Genomic DNA, 23342 nt, shown 5'->3' with positions numbered 1-23342 from the left:
CCCAATTTTGATTACCTCTGATCCAGGTTCTGAGATTTAGAATCTCTGGATAAGTGAAATGTTTCTATAAGGTATATCATAGAAACTCTTTCCAATATCCTGCTGCTGTAGTTTCATGCGTGCTGATAGATGGCAAGAAACTGGGATTGGTGACACAGAATGCAAGCCTAGTAAATTGAAAGCAGAGGGAAGAAACTGGGTGAAGAGACTCTGGGAGAAAAATGGAAATTAGGGATGGAGAGGGAGATGTGCTGCAGTAAGAGGGAGTTTAGCCTGGGAGGAGAAAGAAGGAAATTAGAGACTACAGAAGAAAGAGAAAACAAGGAGAGGAAAGAGGTAAATAGCTGGTGATGGAAGATGAGGGCAGACTCTGGGAAGAGAGGATATGTCGTATATTGGCGTGCAAGTTGCTTGCTCACCCATATCTTGATATCCAATGTCTCTGACCTATATATCAACAGGATAAGTATAAGGGAAGATGACATTTCCCTAAAGTTCTATGTACACAGTTCCTCCCAAGTATGAGGAGTAAGCAAGCCTGCTTCTTTTCATCAGAGATACATATGCAACTTAATCAATCAAAGCAAAGATAAGACAATGTTAAACCTAAATAGTGGGTCTCTAAAACTAGAACTGTAGAAAGAATAATTCTTAGGTAAGTCAGAGAAGATATTTTTGGAGTATGAGTGATTTGATTCTTTTCAAATTACACTAGTCATGACTGAGGACAGAGAACACTGCACATTACTACAGGATCACAGGGCCTGTTAAGACTTCAGCTGTTAGAACCTTGCAGCATCAGCAGTAAAAAAGCCACAGTAAGTGATTTTTGTCTGAGGCAGCAGCCAAGACACCATTCCAGAAGGTAGAACACTGTTAAACATTTCCCTTCACATCTCACTGCAACCTAGAAAGCATGATAAGACACTCTAGGGGAAAGGAGCTGTCACATAACAGTGACATGAAGTTTGAGTTAACTCATCAGAACTGGTGTGTTCCTCAAGATCATCCAGCCAAAATCCTCATTTTACTTATGGGTAAACTGAAAGCCTGAGACAAAAAAGCATCAGCCTAATGTAAAATCAGTTGTCAAAACTCAAGCATGGAAATTACACATCTTCCACTCAAGATAGCAGTGTAGTTAAACATGGCAAAACCACATCAAAATTTCAAGTAAACTACAGAACAACCATTATCCAGAACCACCAGAAATAGAGATGAATGGACATGTTACAACTATGGAATTAAAGAAGAAACCACATCGAGAAGCGTAGGAGGGGTGGAGATGCAGAATAGGCTGCTCACACACATGCACACACACAGAACAAATAAAAATCAGAAGGGTATCTTGGGAGTGAGGGGTCCCAGTCACACACCAGATCCCCCCAGCCCAGAGTTCCATTGTGAGGAAGAGAAGTCCTCATGAATTCTGGCTGTAAAAACCAGTGGGGACTGATGCTGTGGAAGACAAATGGAGTTCCTTTAATAGAGCACATGCATTGACTTACTCATATTCATTCCCTCTGAGTTCCGGCATGGGGGAAGCAGATTGAAAGGCAAAAGAGGCATACAGGGAAGAATTAAAGTATCTGGCATCAGGACAAGAGCTAGAGGCAGCTATCTCCCAGACAGGAGTGCTAGAAAAAGCCATAGCTCATTTTCTGACCCTTCCCTCAACAGAACAGGCAGACAGACACCATATATGAGAAAAGCAGTTATTTACCTACAAGGGAGTTCCCATAAGACTGTCAGCTGATTTCTCAAAAGAAATTTTGCAGGCTAGAAGGGATTGGGAAGAAATATTCAAAGTCATGAAAACAAGGATCTTCAACCAAGATTATTCTACCCAGCAAAGCTAACATTTAGAATCGAAGGGCAGATAAAAAGCTCCCTAGACAAGAAGAAGCTAAATCAGTTCATTATCACCAAAACAGTGCTACAAGAAATGTTAAAGAGATTTATTTAAGAAACTGAACAACATAAAAAATATTAACAATAAAATGGCAATAAAGACATATCCATGAACAATTGGATCTAGAAAACAAAATATATGAACAAACCAAACAGAAACAGAATCATAGATACAGAGAACATTTTGATGGTTGCCAGATAGGAGGTGGGGTCTTGGGGCTAGATGAAAAAGGTAAAGGGATTAAGAAGTACAAATTGGTTGTTACAGAAAAGTCATGGGGATATACAGGACAGTATAGGGAATATAGTAGCCAAAGAATACATATGCAGGACTTCCAGTCAAGATGACAGCATAGGTAAACACGGCTCACCTCCTTGAACAACCACATCAAAGTTACAACTAAAATATAGAACAAGTATCACCCAGAATTGTCAGAAATCAAGTTGAATAAAAGTCAGCAACTACAGAATTAAAGAAACCACATAGATTCAGACTTGTAGGAGGGGTGGATGTAGTATGGGTGGGTCCCACACCCATGTGTGGTGCATAAAAATTGTGGAGGGATATCTTGGGATTGAGTAGGCCTAGCCCCACACTGGGCCACCAGGTCTAAGGTTCCAGTGCAGAAAAAATAAGTCCCCATAACTCCTAGCTGCAAAAACCAACAGGGGATTGAGTCAGTGGAATAAACCTCTGGAGTCTCAAGTAGATCTTCTTAAGAACCTGAACACAAACTTACTCAGATTCACTCCATATGACTCCAGCATCAGGGTAGCAGCTTGAAAGGCACCAGTGGCATACAGGGAGGAACTGAAGTATCTAGCATCAAGGTGAGAGCTTGGGGACAGCTTTCTCCCAGACAGAAAGGCAGGCAGAGGCCATTGTCTCCTTCCAAATCCTCCTCCAACAGAACCACAGAACAGGCAGGTGGGTGCCATATCTGAGACTCCATCAATCTGGCTAACACTGCTTGTCCAACCCTGGAGATCCCCTGAGGCTCCATCCCACCCAACTTAGCAGCACACCCAAACTGTTAATAGTGATTTCCATATGAATAGCTGGTCTTGGCTCATGCTTCCCAACTTCCTAAATCCTTTCAAACAAGCAACAGTTGGCCTCAGTGAGCCACCAGCCCCTATACCTCTTGCTAAGTGGCCCCAGGCAGGACACTAGCAGCAGCCAGCCTAAATTCACAGCTTGACTTCACCAAGCCTAGCACAAGTAGGAGCCATCTCAGATGCATTAAAGCTCATGCAGGGTGGCCCCAGGCAGAACATAGATGGGGACTGAACTTGGTCTGCACCTCCTGGGAAACCCCAGAGCCTGTGCACCCAGTGGACAGCTTCAGACTATGATGGAGTACCACCACCCTGCCCCTGCATAGCAGATTCAACACAAAAGGTGGAGGTTGGTGGCCAGTAGTCACAGCCAATCCTTGCAGCTCTCTGGCTTGGATATATCCCTCCCATTGGTCTGCCAACAGCAAACAAGGCTGAACTACAAGAGGAGGGTGTACCTACCCCACACTAAGGGCCCGCTTTGAGTACCCAGCTTAGGTGATAGGGGATGCTGTGCCACTGGACTCTATAGGACACCTACTACATTAGGCCATGCTACCAAGACAGGGAGTCACAGCAGCTAGACCTAATACATAAAACAAACACCAGGAGGTTGTTAAAGTGCAGAGACAAAGAAAAATGGCCCAAATGAAAGAACATATCAAAACTCCAGAGGAAAAACTAAACAAAATGAAGATAAGTGATTTCTCAGATACAGAGTTCAAAACACTGGTTATAAGGTTGCTCAAGGAACTAAGGGCCTCAACTACATAAAAAAAGATTCAGTCAGAAACAAAGGATATACACTAATTGAAATGAAAAACAATTTATAGAGAAACAACAGTAGAGTAGATGGAGCTGAGAATCCAAGCAATGATTTGGAATATATGTAAACAACAACAACAACAACAACAACAACAAAACAATAAGAACAATAAGAAAAAAGAATCCAAAAAATATGAGGGTAGTGTAAACAGCTTCTGGGGCAACTTCAAGTGTTCCAACATTCACAACATATGGGTGCTAGAAGGAGAAGGGAAAGAACATGAAATTGGAAATCTGTTTGAAAAAAATAATGAAAGAAAACTTCCTTAATTCGATGCAGGAAATAGACATGCAAGTTCAGGAAACACAGAGAGTTCCAAACAAGATGGATGCAAAGAGGCTCGTTCCAGGACACATCATAATTAAAATGTCAAAAGTTAAAGATAAAGAGAGAATCTGTAAAGCAAAAGGATAAAAGCAGTTAGTTACATACAGGGTAGTTCCCATAAGACTGTCAGTTGATGTCTCAACAGAAACCTTGCAGGTAAGAAGGGATTGACAAGAAATATTCAAAGTCATGAATAGCAGGGACCTACAGCCAAGATTTTTCTACCCAGCAAAGATATCAGTTAGGATCAAAGGGCAGATAATGAGAAAAAAACTAAAGGAGTTTATCATCACCAAAACATAATTATATGAAATGTTAAAGGGACCGATTTAAGAAAAAGAAGAGATCAAAACTATGAACAATAAAATGGCAATAAATACATATCTATAAAGAGTCGAATTTTTAAAAAAACTAAGAAAAGAAGAACAGAGACAGAATCATGGATATGGAGAGCGTTTTGATGGTTGTAAGTTGGGAGGGGGTTGTGTGGGGAATGGATGAAGAGGTGAGGGAATTAAGAAGTACAAGTAGGTAGTTATGGAATAGCCGTGGGGATGTAAAGTACAGTATAGGAAATGGAGTAGCCAAAGAACTGTACACATGACCCATGGACATGAACAATGGTGTGGAGATTGCCTGAGAGACTGGGAGAGAACTGAGTGGAGAGGGGCAATGGGGAAAAATTGGGACAACTGTTATATCATAATCAATAAAATATAATTTAAAAAGAATATATATGCATGACCCATATACATGGACAATTGTTTGGGGATGGCCTTAAGGAGTGGCTGGCTGGTCTGGGTGAAAGAGGGCCAAGGGGGGATACTGGGACAACTGTAATAACATAAGTTATAAAATATAATTTAAAATTTTTTTAAAAGCTCAGGCATTGCACTTAGGTATCTGGATCTAAAGAAGTGCTCTTGACTCTACATCTGTGTATTTATCTCCTCTTCCAGCTGCTTGGCTCCTCTCTAACTGAAGCCTCCCTCATTAGCACAGATAACATATCCTACAAATTCCAAACTGTCCCACTATGATTAAAGAAGGGAGTAAAATAACCATGAACATCTGCTGGGCTATAATTGCATATTGATATAGTGAAGAGACACTAAGTTTTAATGTTATCATCAATTATCCTTGAATTAAATAACTATAGTTAAAAACACAAAGACCTTCGGTTTTTTACTTCTCTCCCCTACTGCAATCCAAAGACTACTTCCCTGCACAAACACTATTGCTCTCCCCCCACAAGGAAAAGGAATGAATGGAACTCAAGACCATTGACTTTGCAGAAGGTTAAGAAGCTTTAAGCAAAAGGTTTGGTGGAGAGGAGGGTGAAATCAATGTCAGAAGAGAAATTGTGAGTCAAAGATAATCACAGACATTCTCTTTTGACATTGATTTCAGGAACAGAAAGATTCAGGAAAGGAGGAGATATCTCGTGAAGCAGAGAAGTCAAGGAGGATAAGAATGAAAAATGTTCATTGAATTGGTACATAACGTGTTAGCATTGAGGCCAGCTCATAGAGTACTGAAGCTTGCATAGGCAATGAAGGAAAAAACTTTGTGCAGGTAGCTAGATCAAGGCCTGGCCACCTAAGGAGGTCTTGTGCAATATGATCTTTCACTTTGAAGCAGTAGAGAATAAGGACATCAGTGTGTGTGGTAATGGTTGGGCAGAGCAGGGATTTGGGATACACAAAGAGAAAGGAAAGAGGTAAACAGTAATTGTCTAATACAGAAGAAAATGGAAAGGCCTCTTGGTAGCCATGGCACTAGTCAGCTCAGCTGACACAGGGAACGCCAGTTGTTTGCAGGAGGAGAGTAAATTAAAGGACTAGTGGTTAATGCATATGGGCTCTGAAATTCATAGGAAACACATTTTGTGCCAGAGAAGCAGCAGAATGCACTCAGGAAATAAGTAATTAAGAAACCTAAGCAGTTTCACATTAAACTCAGGCTTACCTTATACTGTCTATCTAGTACATAGCCTCCCAAGTTATAAAACAGGGGCAAACAGTCCTTACCCAAGGGACAATCCAAACACTCTTTGTGGTTTGGTGTTCTCTGTTAAAATGCTCCTTTACATGACATGGATGATTAGGAGCTCACCATGCTGTATATAAACTCCAGAACACTGTTAAAACAGGGAAAAACCCTAAAATAGTATTAAAGAATAGTATGCTCAAAATAAAACAAACAGTCCTGGTGCCCCCAACTCAGACAAACACACATGGATCTAGCATAATGCCTTCAAATTCAGTAGGGGAAAATGGAAGGGATGGAGATTTCAAACTGAAAGGTTTTGTTCCATTCAATGGCAGAAAAATAAATACCAGAGAAGAAAGCAACTCACAAGAGTGGTCCTTCTAGATAATAACACCTATCCCCAAGAAAGAAAAATGAAGTAAAACATGAACTCCAAAGTTAAATATGCAGGAGAAAGAAAACCCTTAAAATATTTTATTTATTTAATTTTAGAGAGAGGGGAAGTGAGGGGGAGAGAGAGGAAAACATCAATCAGTTGCCTCTTGCATGCACCCAATTAGGCACCCAGCTGGCAACCCAGGCATGTTCCTTGACCAAGAATTGAACCAGTGACCTTTTTTTGGTTTGCAGGATGCTTCCAACCCACTGAACCACGCCAGACAGGACAGAATAAAAAGCCTGTATTTAAAATTACCAGGTATGCCATTTTTAAAAGTTGACATTTTCCTAATATAGGCTAAAGATTGAGCCATCAACAAGCTAGTGATCTTGGGCAAATCACTTATCAGTGTATTTTTAGCATACAGATAATAATACAGACCCTTGGAGGAGAAGATGCTTTGGAAAGTACAAAGCAGTGTACCAACACTAGAAAAGGGCATTTACCAGGTAAAGCATGTCTTTGAGAAATCAGTTTGAGATAGCTTAAGTCAAAAAGGGTTGGATTGTAGGTGTGCAGGAGTGCTAGGTATTGGGTAAATGTCCTAGTAAGTTCAAGAGACCTTTGGCAAAGGAAAAGTACAGACTGAACAGCAAGCTTTGTGCTTGATGTCTCCCCAAAGCAAAAGGCATGCCTGCCAAGGGCTTCAGCATATCTCAGGAATGACTCAACATTCAGTTTCCTTCCCAGCTTGCAGAGCTTGAGAGAAACAACTTGAAATGTAAATGAGGGCCTCTTCCCAGCTAAGGAAAACAGTCCTAAATCTTTCTGACATCTGCACAAAAGGGGTTCTGAGGGGCTACCCTACAGGGTCAACAGTGCTGGACAAGTTTAAACAATTCTGATTGACCCTGGCAATGTAGGAGGGTAGAGAAGACAATAAAAAGGGACCTGGTGGCTTCAAGCACCTGCAGTCACAAGATCTGCCCCATGAACACTGACCTTCTGATCTACTTGAGAAATAGGACACCACTGTTCTTGACTCATGAAATACAATTTGGTCTGGTTCAATAACCTTGAAAATTGTTCCCAGAAACTTCAGACTTCACAAATAAACTTTTGGAAACATGTTTAAATGTGTGGACTCTGAGTCTTTTAAATACTGAAGATAAAAATGTGTGGTGACACTTTATTTTCCTCCATCCCACACCCCTTCAACCACTCCTGTGGTCAAAGGAGAAGCCAGCCTTGGGCTACAGATGTCTGGAACCCAAATGAGGGCTCCTCACAGAGAAAATCCATTGCCTTCCATTTTCAAAGATCAAAATTTCAGCCAGGAGTTAAACAATCAGGTCATTGCAGGCATATTTGCCTGGTATAGGACTAATTTTCATTCAAATATATATTAAAATTTTCTACTTTTAAAGGCTCATGAACCCAACAAACAGCCCAGAGCTGCTTCTCAGTTCCTTGTCTGCTTCCTGCCCCAACAACCAATCAGGAAATGTCTTTTTGTGTCCAACTTCAAATCTCATGTGCTACCACTTGGACCATTTTTATTTGCCATATCTTTGCACATGTAAAGTAAGTCAATAAGAATCACCCCTTAGTAAAGTGGGTACAGGATATGTCCAGGAAATTCACCAAAGAAACACAAATGAGCAATGAATATGTGAAAACACGCTTAAACTCATATGTAGTCTGGGAATTGGGGTAATTTCCACCCATATTAACAAGAATATCAAGTACTGGCAAGGGTGTAGAAATGTGAGCACTCTGATACAATGCTGATTTGAGGGTAAAGAAATTGGAATAGATGCTTTTGTGGGGCAACTGAGTGCTAGCTTTGAAAACTGAAAATGCCCATTACACTTGTATTTGGTGATTCTGATTCTTAGTATCTATGTTGGAGATGCAAACATGGTGGCCTGTTCAAGGATTTCCACTGTAGCACCACCATTTCTTAAAATAGCAAAAACTTTAAAACAACCTAAGTGTTCATCAAAAGGGGAATGGCTGGGCTAAGCTACGGGATGGAGAAGATCTTAAAGACATATTAAATGAACAACAACAACAACAACAAAAACAAAATAAGGCAGAGAATATATATGTTATATTTTGATGTAAAAACATAAGCTGAAGCTTTTAATACATATTTTTACATATCTGATTATACATGGAAAAAAGATCAGAAAGACAATAACGGGACTGAGAACATCAAGGGAGACCTTTGCATTGTCTTCACTGCTTGCTGTAGAAGATGATTTGACTTTGGGTGGTGGGCACACAATGCAATACACAGGGATTGGTGAAAGTAGGTTTACAGTTGTAATATAAATAAATAATACAACAATTAATAAATAATACAAGAATAAACTCTGTTTCATGTACTCACAACTGTAAACCTAGTTTTGCCTACCCCTCTATAGATCATGTGTCATAGAAATATATACTTGAAACCTATATAACATTTTTAACCAATGTCACCTCAATAAATTTAATTTTAAAAATAACGTATTCATATATTTATTGTAGAATTATTTTTTCTAAAGTGTTTTCCTGGTTGTGGATCAGAGACAAGGGCATTGGTTTTGATGGCTACAGTGAACATGACTTACCTGGGAGACAGTGGTGGGTAAAGTAAATAGAGGAGAAATCAAAGGACCCAGGTAATAACTCAAATTTGTCATCGATTTTCTGTGTGATCCCGGGAAGCCATTTTCCTTTTCAGATTCTCTGTACAATCAGTGGATAATATTATGAGCTTACTAAAATACCTTTTTTTTTTTTTCCTGATAGTTTGTTATTCTCTAGGTCTATGCCTTTAATGTAAAATGGGTCTGGATTTTTTTAGATGAGGAGATGGTTTTTTATTCTTTTCTTCAAATTCTGGCATAGTTTGACATTTCACTTTACTGCAAATTAAAGATGATGAAAGAGAAGGTAGAGAGATCACTCTGTTCCTTGTTGCTATGCTTTTGAGGGTTTTGTTGACCTGTTTATGCTACCTTCCTTTGACAGTGTAAGCTCTTAGGCTTGTTTGAGTGTTATAAAAGTGCAAATACAATGCTGGAGGTCAGAAAAATCTCAATTATACAGTGTGGCTATAAAAGCTGGAAATATTTATTTATTTATTCATTTTACAGATTGAATCCCCTTGAATACTTTCCTGAGTTACACTAAAGATGCAGGTTTATTCAGTGAAAATCAGAGATACGAATCATCTGGGGTAATGCATCACATATTCATATACAAGGATTGTTGGAAATGTTACATTAATGCACTGTATTCATTGCAATTTGCACAATTTTAACTGTGCATTGTGAATAGGGGACACTACATTGAATATTATCACATAATATTTTTAAACATATTCTGTTTTAATATAATATCTATAAATCACTCTTAATGTATACTCACTGATATTTTTGGACTTTATGGATACCCTGTACTCTTGATACTGGATGAGTTCTATTGCTACTCTGTAGATAACAATTGGGCCGCTTGATCCCCAGAGTAATAGGAAAGAACCACGTGGATATAAATGAGCTATGACAATTTACACATATCTACAAACATATCATTATCTGGTTCTGCACAATCTAACTGGCTTTTGTAAATACTCCAAATAAAACCTTGAAGAAACCTTGGCATTGAGTCAATGAAGGAAACCTCTTCCTGGTCCCTCAGAGATTTTGAGCAATTTAGTTCTGCCTATTAGTTAGCAAAGCTCTTTCCAGCTGGTCTCATCACTTTGCTTGTTCCACAAGGTCATAAGAGGAAATTCTTAGCAGTTCAATTATTTGTTTATTTATTTTATTTTTAGAGAGAGGGGAAAGGAGAAAGAGAGGGAGAGAAACATCACTGTGTGGTTGCCTCTCACTTGTGCCCCCAACTGGGGACCTGACGTGCAACCTAGTCATTTGCCCTGACTGGGTATCGAACCAGCGACAGTTGGCTCACAGGCCAACGCTCAATCCACTGAGCCACAGCAGCCAGGGGTAAGCAGTTCAATTATTAAAAAACACATACTTCAGATAACAGCTCCTGTTACTACTTGTCTTTCAACACTGAAAGAAGCAACTTACTCTCACTCCTTTCTCAGGGAAGCATTTACAGCCCCCACTGCAGTCTTGGCCTCCACATGGCTTTCCATAGGATTTCTTCTCTCCCTATTTAAGAAAAAAGGAAAGTTAGTAAACCATGTAAATCCAGAAGCAATGTTGTCCCAAGAAACTACCCTTAGGCACATTTCTCCTAACCAAGTAAATTTAAAGTATCTTTAATCATCTTACTTGATGGTGTCATGAGTCACATGAAATAAAAAGTCATCTTAAGCTCATACCCTTTTTAGGTCAGTTTTATACCTCACTAAATAGCCAGTTCAGTATTCAGTTTGTGTCTCAGATACCCCCTTACTAGTGTAAATTCTAGTCACAAAATATGAGACTTTCTTTACACAGGGCTCGAAGTAGACCCTTGACATATCCTTGTGCCCTACAGGACTTATGTATTTCCCCTTCATTGAGAAAGCAGTAGATGTAACAAAGAACTTGAGAAAATCCAAGGCTGGAAATGTAATGATAGATGAAAATGGGCACTTTGTAGTCTGCTCTCAGAATTGTTCCCCTCAGGCTTTACTTTTAACACTCCATTCAAACCTTACAGTGATATTACTGTGTTCAGTTAGTCAGATCCAAATTCCTCAGGTGGTATTATTGTATAGTGTCCCTCAAACTCTCCAAGTTCTTTTTTTCTTCTTTGCTTTATTATGATGATGATTATTATCACTAGCTGAATTTCTGCAAGACCCCTGCATGACCTGACATGCTGACCCTCTCCAATCTTATCTTCTCACTCTTCCTTTCTCACTTTGCTTCAATCACAATGGTATTCAATCTATTTTTTTTAAGTTAAGCCTGTTTCTGCCTCAGGGCCTTTGCCCTACCTATTACTTCTGCCTGAAATGTTTTTCCATTAGATGTTTTTTATTTTTGGCTTCTGCGTGCATATCTCAGTTTAATCCTGACCACTCAACGTAAGGTAGCTCCCATTTACTTCCAATCATATTGCTATGTTATCTTTCCCACATTAAACATTCTGTTTCCTCCTACTAAAATGTAAGCTCCATGTTAGTAGTGACCTTATCTGTGTTGTCCAACATTGTATCCCTGATGTCTAAAACAGTGGATGGCACATAAGGAACGTTTTATGACCATATGAGGGGAACTGGAATTTGAACCCAGGCCTGACTAACTCCAAAGTCTTGACATTGACCCTTATGCCTTCGTGTTTTCTAAGTCCTTTGTCTACCGCACCTTTAATGTGAAAACTCAAAAATAAGGAAACTGCCATTGTGACCCTGTCCACCTTGCAAAAAGTAAAACATGAATTCTAACTATTATCTGTAGTAAGAACTTTATCTTTGGGGTGGAATTAGTATCATCTAACATTTTTGTTTAATGTTAGCAATTATTTTTTACAAAAGAGAAAGGCATTTTTATGAGTCAGCCTCACAATAATCGTTGCCCCTTTGTACTGTGAGCCTTTTCCTAATTCCCAGGGTGTATTATGAATTTCTCAAATGGTCTCTTATCTCTTTGGACATTCCCACAACACTTGATCACCACAATATCTCAGTAATAAGGTAGTGATGGCAGAGCTATGACAAAATATTGCTATTTTAGATTCCAAGCATCTCCTGGTATATTTTATTTCTCTTATATGACTTTGACATGGTAAGTGCTATTGTACACTTTGCAGTTTTCCTTACGTTTTATGAGATATAAGAGAGGCAAATTTTCATAAATGTGAGATAAAGAGGTACTGTGGGAGAAGGAAGCTGGTGCCTGGCAGAGAAGGCAGACAGAGTAGCATTGAATTTAATCTTCACCTATGTTGTCATTTTGTCCAATGTTGAGTACTGTATTTCTTCAGATAACAGATAATTTGTATTTGGTTTTTCAAATATCTCTGTACTTTCCAAACAGTCTTCAATGAGCACATATAATTAGTAAGAAAAAAAAACCCAATGTGTCACTAAATGATAAAAGCCATCCCCTTCAAGTGGAGAGGATCCAAAAGGCATTGCCAATGTTGAAGTGGTATCTGTTTGGAGCTATGGCCTAGTTACAAACAATGACTTTTGGATGTCCCATAACATTTGCCTATTGTGAACCAAGTTTCCAGATCTCTATCATGGAGCAAGAAGGCCTGAGGTAAGAGAGCTGTAAGGTAGGGGAAAAACTCCCAATAACAGGAGCTGAATACAAGTGTAAGAAGTCAAAGTTATGGTTTCTTGGGAACTTGGCAGAAAAAAAAGAAAGGCAAAGACATCCATCTAACAGAGAGGAAGCCATCACTGTCCTCTGTCACTGAGGAAATTAACCAGAGAAATCTCTCTGGCCACAAGCAACTTCCTATAATGCCAGTTCTGGCAGTTCCCTTGGGAGTCTTCAATTACAGTCAGGGGGAAGGCAGAAAAGGAGTGGCTCACAGGGAACATGACAAGATGAGGCTCTGAGGAAGTCTCTGTCCTAACCTGGTTTGTCTGAGGTCACTCCAGCCCCTGCTTAATCAGGTCACATCACTGGTGTCATTTTCAGGCTGGAATGCTCTCCTCCTTTCCCTCAAAATCCAACCCCTCCTTATTATACCCACAGAAATTTAGAACTGAAAATGCCCTCAGAGATTATCTAATACAGTGGTTCTTTTTATTGATTGATTTGAGAGATAGAGAGAAACATCAATTTCTATTTCTACTTATTTATGCATTCATTGGTTGATTCTTATCCGTGCCTTGACCAGAGATCAAACCTGGTGTATTGGGATGATGCTCTAATCAACTGAGCTACCCAGCTGGGGCCAATAGTACAGTGGTTCCTTATCAGACCAGCACACTATTTTTATTATAAATATTTAGTATTCTTTCTTACTATCCTGAAAATAAATTCATAAGAATAAGTTATAATAATAAGATGTAAGCAATAGTTTAAAACATACATATTATGCCATAATTGTATTGCAAAGAAAAATAACCAAGTCATTTATAATAAAACAATACATATTTTAATATGTAAATGAGTAGACATGGTTATATTAGAAGATATAATGAAATTGTTAGAGGCTAGCAGCTCAATGCAGAATCACCGTGAATGTAACAGCCTTCTGAAGCACAAAGACAGTGGGAAATTATTAATTTTCTTATTTAGTTGTATGTTTTTTAAAGATTTTATTTATTTATTTTTAGAGAGAGGGGGAGGGAAGGAGAACGAGAGGGAGAGAAACATCAATGTGTGGTTGCCTCTCGAGCACCCCCAACTGGGGACCAGGCCCGAAACCCAGGCATGTGCCCTGACTGGAAATCAATCTGGTGACCCTTTGGTTCACAGGCTGGCACTCAATCCACTGAGCCACACCAGCCAAGGAGACAGTGGGAACTTTATTGGTGACTCAAATACCATGGATGGAGTTGCTTTTAGTGTGGTGGTTCTCTGAAATGGTGACTAACTCACGGTAAAGTTCTGAAAAAATAATCTTTTCTTCCTTTATAGGATATTTTTAATCAATAATAAAACCATGAAAAATGTATTTCAATATGTAAAATGTGGTTATGTTGTAGGTTCAGATAAACAATTTTCACCTCCATGAATGTCCAGAGGTCTTCTAAGTATAGGGCAGGATGCGGGACAATCCTTTATGGTGTACAGAACACCATTGTTCCTGCCCCTATCTTAGAGCTGCACCCAATCATTTTGACAAGCAAAAATGTCCTCACAATTTCCAAAATACCTCATGAGGTTAGGGTACATCTGTTGAGAACCACTAGTATAATCCAAATCACCCATTTTACAGATGAGAACACTGAAGGAAGTTACTTTGACCTAGGTCACACTGCTAGCTAGTGGACCCTAGCACCACTAACCCTAATTCCATATTCTTTAACTATGCCGTATCTCTCAAGGCCAAACTCAAGTTCCATTTCTTCCATGATCACTCCAGCTCAGTGAAAAGACACAGCACACATTATATGTCTTACTCATTGAGCAAGTATCATATGTTCCTGTAGAAGAGTTCTTGCAATGTTCCTTAGGTTGCATGGCCGAGAGTCTTGTTTTTTCAACAAAGCAATAATGTCTATAATGGAAAGCTCTACCTATTTTACATTTATTTATTTAGTTAGTTTCTTTAGTGATAACATTTATTGTTGGCAAGGCTCATTCACCGATGGAAGCACTTTGACAAGAATTAAAAATATTAAAAAGCTTTGACCAAGTGATTCACTCGCAGAATTTTATCCTAAGAATTTGACTATATCTGTGCTCAGGAATCTTCATAGCAATATTGCCCGTAAGTGAAAAAATTGTGAAGCATATGTTCAGTTAACTAAATTACTGTGTATCCATACAATAGAATTCTAAATAGTTTTAAAAAACTATTTTATTGATTATGTTATTACAGTTGTCCCAATTTTCCTCCTTTGCCCCCTCTTCCAGCAATACCCCCCCTTAGGTCATTTCCATGGGTTGTGCATATAAGTTCTTTGGCTTCACCCTTCCCTGTATTATTCTTAACCTCCCCCTGTCTATTTTGTACCTACCAATTATGCTTCTTAATCCCTGCACCTTTTGCCCAATTTTCCCCCTTCCCCCTCCCAGCTAATAACCCTTTATATGATCTACATATCTATGATTCTGTTTCTGTTCTAGTTGTTTGCTTAGTTTGTTTTTGTTCTTTAGATTCAGTTGTTGACAGCTGTGAGTTTGTCATTTTAATGTTCATTTTTTATTTCTTTTTCTGAAATAAGTTCCTTTAATATTACATATAATAAGGGCTTGGTGATAATGAACTCCTTTAGCTTTACCTTGTCTGGGAAGCACTTTACCTGTCTTTCCATTCTAAATAATAGCTTTTCTGGATAGAGTAATCTTGGTTGTAGGTCCTTGCTTTCCATCACATTGAATACTTCTTGCCCACCCCTCTTGCCTTCAAAGTTTCTTTTGAGAAATCAGCTGATGATCTTATGGAAAATCCTTTGAGGTAACTCTCTGATTTTCTCTTGCTATTTTTAAGATTCCCTCTTTATCTTTAGCCTTTCGAATTTGATATGCCTTGGTGTGGTCCTCCTTGGGTCTAGCTTGTTTGGGGCTCTCTGTGCTTCCTGAATTTGTATGTCTATTTCCTTAATCAAATTAGGGAAGTTTTCTTTCATTATTTTTTCAAGTAAGTTTTCAATTTCTTGCCTTCCTCTTCTCCTTCTGGCATCCCTATGATTCAGATGTTGGCGCTTCCAAAGATGTCCCAGGGTATTCTTAAACTTTCCTCATTTTTTAAAATTCTTGTTTCTTCATTTTGTTCTGGTCGAATGTTTCTTTCTTTCTTATGTTCTCAGTCATTTACTTGAATCCTGGCTTCCTTCTCTTCAATGTTGGTTCCCTGTGGATTTTTCTTTATGTCATTTAGTGTACCCTTAATCTCTTCCCTTATGTGTTTGCCATACACAATGAGTTCTCTGAGCATCTTTATCACCAGTGTTTTGAACTCTGCATTTGATAAGTTGCCTATCTCCTTTTCCCTTAGTTCTTTTTATGGAGTTCTGATTTGTTCTTTCATTTGGGCCATAGTTCTTTGTCTCTTCAATTTGACAGCCTCCCTGTGTTTTTTCTGTGTAGTAGGTAGAGCTTCCACACCTGTTACATTGTTAGGGGTGGAGCCTTAGGTATTCATCAGCATGGGGTGAACTGTTTCATCACCTTGTGTTACTGTATGTGGGGGAGGGATCCGAGAGGGAACAATGCCATTTGCTCAGCACTTGTTCCTTTTCCAGTTACTTCACCTACTTCCCATATGCAACTGGTGCTTCTCTAGCTGTTGCCCTGGTGATGGTTCCCAAGTGGGTGGGTTTGTGTACATTCTAATACCATGGGGGCCCTCTAAACAGACTCTTTTGAGAGACAGGCAGTTTCTTCCACCATCCCAACCCCTAATGGTTTTCACAGCCAGAAGCTATGAGAATTTATTTTCCTGGTGCTAGAACCATGAGCTTCGTGGTCTAGCCTGGGGCTGGAATCACTCCCCATGTGTCCCTCCTAGTTTTTATCCACCACATGTGAATGTGAGACTGCTTGTTCTACCAGCCACAGCCACTGCCTTGCCATCACAACCTCACCTCTGTCACACCTCGTTCTCTCTGCTCCAGTTTCCCATCTCTGTACCTCCTACTCATCTGGATGAACATGACTTCTTTAAGTCCTTGGTTGTTGGACTTCCATACAGTTATATTTTCTGGCAGTTCTTGTTGTTTTTTGTTTTGAGGTAACTGTAATTCTTATGGTTGTGCAAGGAGGAAAAGCATGTCTACCTATGCCTCCATCTGGCCAGAAGTCCTTACCTCTTTTTATATCCCTACAATGTTAGAAGCAAGCTATGTTCTATCCCATACCTGAGGCAATGTACCTTAGTAAAGCAAATAAGCTCTGGAGTCAGTCTATAAAGACTTAAATCCCAGATTTAATATTTCTGAATTGGGTGATCTTTGGCAAATGACTTAACTTCTTTGATATCCAATTTTCAGTCTGTAAAATTTGAATGGCAATAGTGTTTACTGTATAGGGGTTGACTAGAGTATTCTATAAGATGAATCATGCAAAACACAGTGCCTGACTCATAGTAAGCACTCATTGTCAGCTATTATTATTACATTAATATCAGCCATGACAGAATACTCATCATTTCTGTAACACTAACACCCTAGTCTCTCTTTGGAGTTGATAATAAAGTTTTTATGGAACAATATGGCCATGCCAGTTTGTTATGGCTGAAGTCCACTCTGCTTGATTAGGATAACATATGGATTTTTTGATTGTTAAATATTTTAAATATCACCAGTATTGCACACATCTCTCCTTTTACTGATGCTGGTTCTTTTGTATTAACTTTCTTTCCCACCCCCTTTTATGATTTCCCACAATACCACAAACCTAATTTCTACTCATTCTTCAAAACCCAGCTCAACCATCATATTCTTGGTAAAGACTCCTCCCACACACACACCTGTATAATTTTCCCCTCTCAGCAATTTTAGGCAGAAGATATTATTCCCTCCTCTTTGCTAGTGGTGTGTTGCCATATTTGACTCCATTTATTTGGTTCTGCCATCAGACTTGAAATAGAACTTAAAAACTTATTATCTGTATCCCTTGCAGAAACAAATGATAAGTAAAGGGGTATGAAATAATTGCTCTCAGAATGCTTGATTACAAGTGTTAGACCAGCTCCACTTGGGATTCTCCCTCTCCCTTTCATGTCCTGAAATAGAGCTAAATCATAGTGTCCCTTCTACAAACTAGTAGGCTTTTACAGATATCACCAGACTTTCTAGCATGAGCAGTAGGAGGAGTGACAATAACAAAAAAGGTAACCCAGGGAGCTGGAGATTAACTATAAGAGCAACTTAGCTGCAGTGATTGAATGGTTGGCAAGTGTGAGCTATCCTTCTGAGCAATTTCTCCAGAATCCTGGGTCACAAAAAGCCTGTATAACTTTTTATACAAGCTTTTATACAAGTCATTTAACAAATATTTATTAAGCACTTACTATGTGCTAGGCAATGTGCTATACACAGGGGATAGAGGCTGTATCATAGAGCCACAAATGAGACCAAATCCATGCTCTCATGGCATTTACAATCCAGAGGGAAAGACACACAGTAAACAAAATATGACATCCATATTTTTTATATAATATGTGTTGTGGAGGAAAATATAGCAGGATAAGGGGCATATAAAAATTTTTGGGTCAGGCTGTTATTTTATTAGGGTAGCCAGGGAAAGCTTTGCTCCTAAGGTGACTTTTGAGCAGAGAACAGTGATTCACAAAGCAGTGGACATTGGGCTGACATCATCAGCCATGAAAACTTGTTAGAAATGCAAATCATTGCCCCTTAATTATAAGCTTTAGAATGGGTCTCAAAAATCTGTGTTTTAACATGATCTTCAGGTGATTTTTATGCACAGCAAAGTTTGAGAACGTCTTTGAGTGAGCAAGCTCTGTAGTAATCTGGGGAAAGAATGTTCCAGAAAAATGGAAAACTAAGATCAAAGGGAGTAAATCAGAAAACATACTTGAAGATTTAGCTGGGCAGCAAATATATCAGAGTGCTGGGGTAGAGTATAAGGGGATTAGGACTGATTATGAACTCAGAGCTATAGCCAGGGTTAGGTCATGTAAGATTTTATAGACCGCTGTTAGAAATCTGACTTTGGAAAACATTGAATTATTTTTAACATAGGAGTGATATCTACTGATTTACTTTTTAAGATGGATCACCTTAGGTGCTATGTGAATTGTAGTGGGGCAAGGGTGGAAGCAAGAAGGCCATCTAGGAGACTGTCATGATAATTCATAAAAAGGAGGATGGTGACTTGAACCAGAGGGGCAGTTGTAGAAACTGGCAGAAGTGGAAGGATTCTGGATATGTTCTAAAATTAGAGCTGATAGGATTTGCTGATGGATAGAATATGGGGTGTGACTGAAAGTAGGAAGTCAAAAATGACTCCAAGGTTTCTGTACTAAGCAACTAGAAAGATGGCATTGTCATTTAGTCAAATGGAGAAAACTGTTGAAGGAGCTGGCTTGGGGAGCCTCAGGAATTCTGGTTTTAAGATTCCTATTAGGATGCTAAAGATGGCAGAGGAGTGAGGGGAGACTGCACTTGTTTGCTCCCAAGACCTGTCTGTAGTTTAGGCTAACTGCAGACAGAACATCTCAGTTAACAACTGGATACCAGCAGGAGTTGAGCCTTGGCACTGCTGGATCAGAGAAGACCATCTGGGAGCGACCTGTCTGGAGAGAATAGCAGAGGGGAAAGGGACGAGATGGGATTTCTGACTGGTTGGCTCCCTGAGCTGCAGCTGGCAGTACACGAAGATTTTTTTTAGTGACCTCAGGTTTCCCCAGAGAGGAATTGGGAGGAGAACCATGCTCTGCCCACTGGCAGAGCCAGTAATGGGCCAGGTGGCATCTGGCTCTGAGAGGCAAGAAACAGCGTACTGCTGTGTGTTTATGAATGTGTTTTTCCTTTTTCTTCTTCCCTTGTTTTTTGTGAAGAGGAGAGGAGAGGCTAGGGGTGGGACGAGATTCTCGAGGAACACAGACGCAGAAGTGCACTCGCCCACTCCGCAACCATCCCCTTGGATGTGAAAGCACATACAAAGAAGTGCCCCAGTATGCCCACCCAGGTGCACAACTAACTCGTCAGCCACGCACCTAGGCACCTCCGGCCCGCCGCAACAGGCGCAAAACCAATTCACTGACTGCTGCGCACAGGCGTGAAACCAACATGCTGGCTGCAGCTGCCAGGCACCACCCGGGCCTGCCCCAATAGGCGCAAAACCAATGCAAACAGGCCCCTGCACACAGATGCCCGCAGCCTCGCCCCAGCTGGCACGAAACCAAACCCTGGCCACAGAGCACAATCGCCATCTGGGCCTGTCCCAACAGGCATGAAACCAATATGCCAGCCACCCTAATAGGCCCACAACAAACCCACCTACTGGTGTGCAGAGGCCTCCTCCTCCCCCAGAACAGGCAAGCAAGCAGTCCGACTTGGACCCACCCACCCCGGTGCGCTATGGGTCAACATGCCCCTAGACTGTGCAAGGGCATGCACTCACCCCTGACTGAGGCCAAAGGATGGCGAAGTGAACTAGAGACACTTTAAAATAAGTTTTGGGTCCTGGCTCTTGAGAAAGAGCTGGGAAAGAAGTGGACTAGTTCCCAGTACAGAATCATCCCAAGTGCTATGGGAGAAATCACTTAAGCAGACTGCTTCCCTCCAAGTGGCATCAGCTGGAGGCAGCAGCTCAACAACTGTATATAAGAAGGTCACACCATAAGGGAAGAAAATAAAAGCAGATCAATCTAAGAAGTAGAAACAGGATTAGTGCCCAAAAATGGGGAGGCAAATAACACCCCATCAAACAGAAATGACACCCCACCAAAAGGAAAGGAGGAATTCCCAGAAGGAGGAATAGATGAAATAGATGCAAGCAAACAATCAGACATAGAATTCAAAACAATAGTAATGAGGAAGCTCAAGGAACTCAACAAATTCAAAGAAAACTACCACGAACTCAAGGGGAACAACAAAGAACTCCAGGGAAACTATAAAGAACTACAGGAAAGATACATGGAACTTACTGAGAACTACACCAGCATAAAAAAGGCATAGAAACTATCAATAAGAAGCAGGAAGAAATGAAGAATACAATTTCTGAACTGAAGAACACAGTAGAATCAATCAAAAGCAGGCTAAATGAAGCAAAGGATCAGATTAGTGAGTTAGAGGACAACGTAGAAAAAAATTCCCAAACAATGCAACAAAATGAAAAAAGACTGAAAAAGAATTAAAAGGGTTGAAGAGAACTGCAGGACAACATGAAATGAAACAATATCCATATCATAGGGTTAAGAGAAAAATAAGAAGAGAAGCATGAGATAGAAAACCTGCTTGAAAAAGTAATGACAGAAAATTTTCTTAACTTGATGAGAGAAAAAGTCATGCAAGTCCAGGAAGCACAGAGGGTCCCAATGAAGTTGAACCCAAAAAGGCTTACTCCAAGGCACATCATAATAAAATGGCAACATTCAAATACAAAGACGGAATCCTAGAGGCAGCAAGAGAAAAAGAGCAAATCACATACAAGGGAGCTCCGTTAAGGCTATCAACCAATTTCTCAACAGAAACACGAAAAGCCAGAAGAAAATGGCAAAAAATATTTCAAACAATGAAAAACAAAGACTGACAACCAAGACTACTCTACCCAGCAAGGCTCTCATTCAAAATGGAAGGTGAAATAAGGAGTTTCTCAGAAAAAGGAAGACTAAAAGAATATATCTCCACCAAATCAGCATTACAAGAGATGCTGAAGAGAATACTGTAAGAAAAAGAAAAAAAGAGAGAGAGGGAGAAGAACACAGGTACAAAGGGAAATTAAGAAATACCTGTCAATAATAACCTTAAATGTAATTGAATTAACCGCTCCTATCAAAAGCCATGCATAGAGAAATAGATATTAAAACATGACCCACATATATGCTGCCTACAAGAGACCCACCTTAGAACAAAATATCTACACAGACTGAAAGTGAAGGGATGGAAAAAAGGATTCCAAGCCAATGGACATAAAAAAAAATAAAAATAAAAAGCTGGTGTAGCAATACTTATATCAGAAAAAATAGATTGCACAGCAACAGCCATAAAGAGAAAGAAAGACATTTCATAATACTTAAGGGAACAATCCATTAAGGAGATATAACCCTGATAAACATATATGCACCCGACATACTGGCACCCAAGTATATAAGAAAAATATTGGAAGACTACAAGAAGGATATCAACAGCAACACACTTATAGTAGGGGACTTTAACACTCCATTGTCAAAAATGGACAGTTCTTCGAAGCAAAGAAACACCAAGGATATTGAGGCATTGAACAACACTGTAGATCAAATGGACTTAATTGATGCATATAGAACATTTCAGTCTGAAGAAGCAAAATACACATTCTTTTCAAAATGCACATGGGACATTTTCAAAGATATACCACATGGTAGGACACAAAACAAGGCTCAACAAATTCAAGAAAATTGAAATTATATAAAACATCTTCTCAGATCACAGTGCCTTGAAACTAGAAATCAAACTCAAGGAAAAAACTCAAAAACATTCAAATTCATTGAGAATGAATAACATGCTATTAAATAATGAATGGGTTAACAACGACAACATGGAAGAAATCAGGAAGTTTCTGGAAACAAATGATAATGAATACACAACAGCCCAAAACCTACGGGACACAGCAAAAGCAGGCCTGAGAACAAAGTTCATAGCAATACAGGCTTACCTAAAAAGGATAGAAAAATCTCAAATAAAAAATCTAACCCTACATCTACAAGAACTAGAACAACAACAAACAAAGCCCAGAGTGAGTAGAAGGAAGGAAATCATCAACAAAAGCAGGAGCTGGTTTTAAAAAGATTTAAAAAAATTGACAAGCCTTAGCCAGGTTAATCAAGAAAAAAAGAAAGAGGACTCTGGTACACAAAATCAGAAACAAAAGAGGAGAAATCACAACCGATATTACAGTAATACAAAGCATTGTAAGCAATTACTACAAACAACTGTATGGCAAGAAAATTGACAACCTAGATGAAATGGACAAATTTCTAGAAACATATAAATTTCCAAAACTGAATCAAGATGAAGCAGAAACCCTGAACAGATCGATAACAAAGAGTGAAATTGAAACAGTAATCAGAAAGCTCCTAGCACACAAAAGCCCTGGACTGGATGGCTTCACAGCCGAATTTTGCAGAATACGTAGGGAAGAACTAATGCCACCCTTCTCAAACTATTCCAAAAAATCCCAAAATAGGGAAGACTTCCAAATTCTTTCTGTGAAGTCAGTATTACCCTAATTCCAAAACCATGTCAAGACACAACAAAAAAAGAAAACTACAGGCCAATATATCTGATGAACATAGATGCTAAAATCTTCAACTAAATATTGGCAAACCAGATCCAGAAACACATTAAAAAGATCATACATCATGATCAAGTGGGATTCATCCCACGGATGCAAGGATGGTTTAATATTTGCAAATCAATAAACATAATACACCACATAAAAAAAATGAAAGACCAAAACCACATGATCATATCAATAGATGCTGAAAAGGCATTTGATGAAGTACAATGCCCATTTATGATGAAAACACTCAGCAAAATGGGAATAGAGGAAGCATACCTCAACATAATAAAGGCCATATACGAGAAACCCGAAGCCA

The 23342-nt window shown here is 39.4% G+C and overlaps 1 protein-coding gene across 1 annotated transcript in view; it reads right to left on the bottom strand.

The window, feature by feature from the left end:
* The window catches only part of COL4A6 (collagen type IV alpha 6 chain), a 349822-nt gene extending 335338 nt beyond the window's left edge, over positions 1-14484 (bottom strand). Inside the window, 2 exon segments of the mRNA XM_090264056.1 lie at positions 10583-10666; positions 14419-14484. Of these exon segments, the coding sequence (XP_090120182.1) occupies positions 10583-10666; positions 14419-14484 (150 nt within the window).
* Positions 14485-23342: the final 8858 nt, after the last annotated feature.

Source organism: Furipterus horrens, unplaced genomic scaffold, assembly GCF_987537825.1.
Source record: "Furipterus horrens unplaced genomic scaffold, mFurHor1.1.pri manual_scaffold_17, whole genome shotgun sequence".
Classification (NCBI taxonomy): Eukaryota; Metazoa; Chordata; class Mammalia; order Chiroptera; family Furipteridae; genus Furipterus; species Furipterus horrens.
Note: the sequence above shows the minus strand (reverse complement) of the source record. Positions and strands in the feature narration are given on the sequence as shown.